Here is a 4,679-nt window from a genome sequence, read left to right on the forward strand (position 1 = left end):
TTTCTGAGTTCGAGGCCAGCCTGGTCTACAGAGTGAGTTCCAGGACAGACAGGGCTACACGGAGAAGCCCTGTCTAGAAAGACAAATAGACAAACACAAAAAAGCAAAAACACAGCAACAGAAAGAATCTGGGTGTCATCGCTGTCCCCATCTTAAAAGATTATCATGTATGTGAGTGTTCTGCCTGATTGTGTGCACATTACATGTGTCCCTAGTGTGTGCATACAAAGGTCAAAGAAGGACCCAGGATACCCTGAAACTGGAGTTGTGTGGAGTTACAGTTGGTTGTGAGTTGCCCTGTGGGTGCTGGGAACCAAACCTGGGTTCTCTACCCAGCAATTCCTGTTTAACTGCCAAGCCTTCTCGCCAGTCTCTCTGACTCCCCCTCCCTTTTCTTCTTTCTTTCTCTCTTTCTCTCTCTCTCTCTCTCTCTTTCTTTCTTTCTTTCTTTCTTTCTTTCTTTCTTTCTTTCTTTCTTTCTTTCTTTCTTTCTTGTTCTTTGAGACAGGGTTTCTCCGTGTAGCCCTGGCTGTCCTGGAACTCACTTTGTAGACCAGACTGACCTCAAACTCAGAAATCTGCCTGTCGCCTTTAATCCCAGCACTCGGGAGGCAGAGGCAGGCGGATTTCTGAGTTCGAGGCCAGTTGCCTCTGCCTCTAGACCGCTGAGATGAAAGGTGTGCGCCAGTGCAATCAGCCCAGGTGCTACTTTTGATGAAAAGCCTCAGGCGCCAGAGAGGGACAGGGAATGTGAAGAGGTCCTTCTAGACTCACCAGAATCCTGAGAGGTCAGGCTATGGCTGAACCTGTCCTTGGAACTCAGCTAGAGTGGTCTCAGGGTCTTGGTAGTGCCACTGGTTGGCGCTACTCTGTCCTTCAGTCTCAGCATTACTTTAAGATCTTCTAGACCCACCCTCAGCATCCTTGTGAGCTTTGCTCTGCCACTCAGTGTAGCACCCCAGGGTTTCCCTAGGGCCCTCAGGATGGCCTCTATTTAGCATATCCTCTCTTCACACTATCTCCTTCCTAGTGATCTCCTGCTGTGAAGTTTCACTGTCGTCAGGACACCCCACTGTCAGGACACCCCACTGTCAGGACACCCCACTGTCAGGACACCCCACCTGATTCCTTCCACAAAGACTTCCTAGGTGCTCACAATCACTGTTTCCTGTTGGTACCCTGTAAGCCAGCTATGGCATCTCCTACTAAGCTCCTTTTAAAGTCCCTAGTCCTGGTGAAGTCTGACCCAAGCAGATGTAGACTAGCTATGTACCCATAGCTATGTTTACTGGTGGCAAAGTAACAGCCAGTAATAGGGGTGGTAGAAAATGGAAGAGCCTGCCCCCAACACTACTGTGCTAGCCACGGCTGAAAGGCATTACTTGGGTTTTCTCTGCCCCGTCACCCAACACCCTGGAAGTGGTTTCCTCTTTTCACAGGAGGAAATGTGCAGGGGGAATGCTTTGTCTGAAAGAGCTGGGATGGAACCCGAATCTGACCTAAATCCAAAAGAGAAGAGAAGAGAAAAGAAAAGAAAAGAAAAGAAAAAAAGAAAAGAAAAGAAAAAAAGAAGAAGGAAAAAAAAAAAACCAAAAAAACTGGGGCTGATGAGATGGCTCAGCGCACAATAGCACTGACTGCTTTTCTAAAGGTCCTGAGTTCAAATCCCAGCAACCACATGGTGGCTCACCACCACCCATAATGAGATCTGACTCCCTCTTCTGGTATGTCTGAAGACAGCTACAGTGTACTATAATAATAAATAAATCTTAAAAAAAAAAAAAAAAAAAACGACCTGGGAGAAAAGATGAGGCCGGGAATGGGGGCAACCTTGGGAGCAAAGGAGGGTACATAAAAAAAGAGGATAGGAATTTTCCGTGGATCAGAACCAAATCTCCCAAGCTCCGCCTGGGTCCTATTCTTTTTGTTTGTTTGTTTTGGTTTTTCGAGACAGGGTTTCTCTGTATAGCCCTGGCTGTCCTGGAACTCACTTTGTAGACCAGGCTGGCCTCGAACTCAGAAATCCGCCTGCCTCTGCCTCTCAAGTGCTGGGATTAAAGGCGTGTGCCACCACGCCCAGCCCGGCTCTGGGTCCTATTCTTTAGGCTCAGCTTCCAAGGGGGGTAACCCACTAGAAAACCCAGCTTTCAGGGCCCACTCTTGCAAAGGCGGTGGTGCGTCCCACTTACCAGCCTCCTGGACATCTCCCCAACCAGTGGCCCAGCAGGCAGTTCCGTGAGCAAAGAGGTGCGAGGCACGAGGCAGGCAGACCGGTCGCACGGAGGGGCCCAGCTTGGCTGGGGAGGCCAGGCGCAGCAGAGCCAAATCTGCGCCCATTTCCACTGTGCTGTAGTTGTCCGGTATCAGGATGGTGGCCACTGAGCGCATGTGCGCTCCTTCCAGGGGCCCATCCTGGGAGTGCACGCCCAGCAGAACTGACAATTCGTCCGCGGGCTCCAAGGTCCCATTCCTGCTCCAGTGCCAGGGAGAGAAGGGGACTAGGTTGGCCCTACGGAGTCAGTCCTTGGGACTGGGGACTCAGAGCCAACGGGGAACTAGGGTCAGTAGGAACCCAGCGAATGATCTGATCCAGATTTTTCACCGTGGAAGTTGAAAGGGTCAAATAGGGCTTGGAGATGTCAGTGGGAGCGTTAGAAAGATCACTCTCTATTCCAGGGTATTCTGCCTGGACAGTGCGGCATTGCCAGGCAGGAAGGATAAGCAGGGAAGGTTGAGCTGCAGGAGAGAACCTGGACTATACTCACGTCACGAAGCAGTGAGCAGCGGAGAGGACCCAGGAAGGGGCGATGAGGGAGCCCCCGCAGATGTGGCCCCCACCTTGATGCAGGCTCACCTGCCATGGCCAAGTGCCAGGCTGTGCGTCCGAGCCCCCCACGATGCGGGAAGAGGGCTCAGGGCGGCCACAGTCTGCAATGGAGACCTCTAGAAGTCAAAGCTCGGTTAGGGTCCCCCTCTTTTCCTAACCCCTCGCTCGGACTCCAGAGACCCTGGTAACTCGGGGAGGGGGTGGTGGAGCCTGAACCTCTACCCACCCCTTCAGTTTGCCCTTCTGAACATTAGCAAGGCAAGGCTGGAGGGCCTGGGCGCTTCCAATTCACTCCTGACCTAGCCAGTTTGAAACTTCTTTAGGATTCAAGACAGCCTTTAGTCCCAGTGCTCAGGAGGCAGAGGCAAGTGGATCTCTGAGAGTGTGAGGTTAGCCTGGCCTACAAGAATGAGTTTCAGGATAGCCAGGACTATAGAGAGAGACCGTGTCTCAAAAGCAAAGCAAAGCAAAGCAAAATAAAACAAAAACAAGCAAGCAAGCAAACAAACAAAAAACAAGACTGAAGGCAACTCATGCCTCTCTCTTACCTACATCTTCAAATTCTCCTTGGGTAGGACTGACCACTAGAAGTCAGAAGACAGAGAGAGAAAGACGCTCCTTACTTCAACCCGACACCGTTGGCACCATCTTCCTGCTCTTCCTGGGCTTTTCTTGCCCTCAACCCCACCCCCGCCCCAGTTCCCTGTTTCAGCCCTACACTGAGGCACCTGAACCTAACTCTCCCCAGTCCATCCGTCTTACCTGAGTCCTGGAAGGCTCCTGGGATGGGACTGACCACTGGGAAGACAAGAGGGAGGCAAGGGAAGTCTGGAGAGATGATGCACTTAGGTGTGGCTCTTCCTCCCTCCATCCTATTTTACAGTGCTCCATCTCCCCAGGCCTACAGGCGTCCTTTCCCCTTCCCCTTCTGCACAATCCCTCAGGCTCCTGGTATGGCCCTCTCCTCCTTCCGCCACCCTCCCCTCCTTCCTCTTGACACTCTGCTCCTCTGCCTCCTCTGCCATCTCACTGCCATAACAGATGCAGGGTGTATCTCCTGCTTCTCAGCTCTCTAGGGTTGGTATCCAAGCTTCTTAAAGCCCGGTCCTCTGAACTTACCCATGATTACAACCGGGAGAAACAGGTGTTGGGACATGGTCTACTAAAGTCAGCTGGAGGCACAGAGGCAGGTGAGAGGCTGCTTCCTGCCACCACTCTGTCACCGACTATGTAGCTGGTTCCTCCTGATGGTCCCAGGGGTAGCCCCACCCTCCCTGGCTAGAGCCCATCTGTGGGAATCTGAGAAGGTCTGGGCCTGAAAGGGGAAAGTAGGGAGCTCAAAGGCCCCACCCTGAACTCTGGTGCATCTCACGTATCTGGAGGCTCAGAATGGAGGTAGGGAGGTGTCCTAGCTCCAGGACACCTGTTGGATGTGGAGGGTTGAGCAGAGAGCCCCGTGTGTTAAACCAAATAAGATGACTGTGGTGGGTGGAGTGCTGGAGGCACATGCACTGGATCTGTGGAAGAGCAGGATGGGGCTGGGCAGTAGCCCTTGGCATGACTCACCTGAGACCTCACCCTTGACTGGGGTGTGGCTTCCCCAGTGGCTTGGCCTTTTCTTCTCACACAGCTCTGGTTACTGGAGTTACTGGCCAGGCCTGGGACAGGAACTCTAGGGAATTCAATTCCATCCTAACAAAGGGATCACAGATTCTGCCTTGTTGAGCAAGGCCTGGGGGTACCGGAGAGGACTGAGCAGCCTGGCAAAGCTGGAAACATTCCACTACTCTCCGTGTTGGGGTGATAGACTCTCAGTACTGTCCCTTGCTTGCTCTTCATGTGACTTAGAAAA

General features: G+C 52.4%; 1 protein-coding gene across 4 annotated transcripts in view; it reads right to left on the reverse strand.

The window, feature by feature from the left end:
* Positions 1-4,259, reverse strand: part of Prss36 (serine protease 36) — a 19,073-nt gene extending 14,814 nt beyond the window's left edge. For 3 of the 4 annotated variants that reach the window (XM_029543319.1, XM_021212877.2, XM_029543323.1), the window contains exons 1-5: positions 3,947-3,983; positions 3,590-3,625; positions 3,376-3,411; positions 2,766-2,928; positions 2,190-2,470 (exon numbers count right to left, since the gene is read on the reverse strand). In XM_029543319.1, the coding sequence (XP_029399179.1) occupies positions 2,190-2,470; positions 2,766-2,928; positions 3,376-3,411; positions 3,590-3,625; positions 3,947-3,983 (553 nt within the window). Of the gene's footprint in view, positions 1-2,189; positions 2,471-2,765; positions 2,929-3,375; positions 3,412-3,589; positions 3,626-3,946 lie in introns of all 4 variants that reach the window. The other variant, XM_021212887.1, reaches the window with a different exon arrangement.
* Between the last annotated feature and the right edge of the window lie 420 nt (positions 4,260-4,679).

Source organism: Mus pahari, chromosome 1 (assembly GCF_900095145.1).
Source record: "Mus pahari chromosome 1, PAHARI_EIJ_v1.1, whole genome shotgun sequence".
Taxonomy (NCBI): Eukaryota; Metazoa; Chordata; class Mammalia; order Rodentia; family Muridae; genus Mus; species Mus pahari.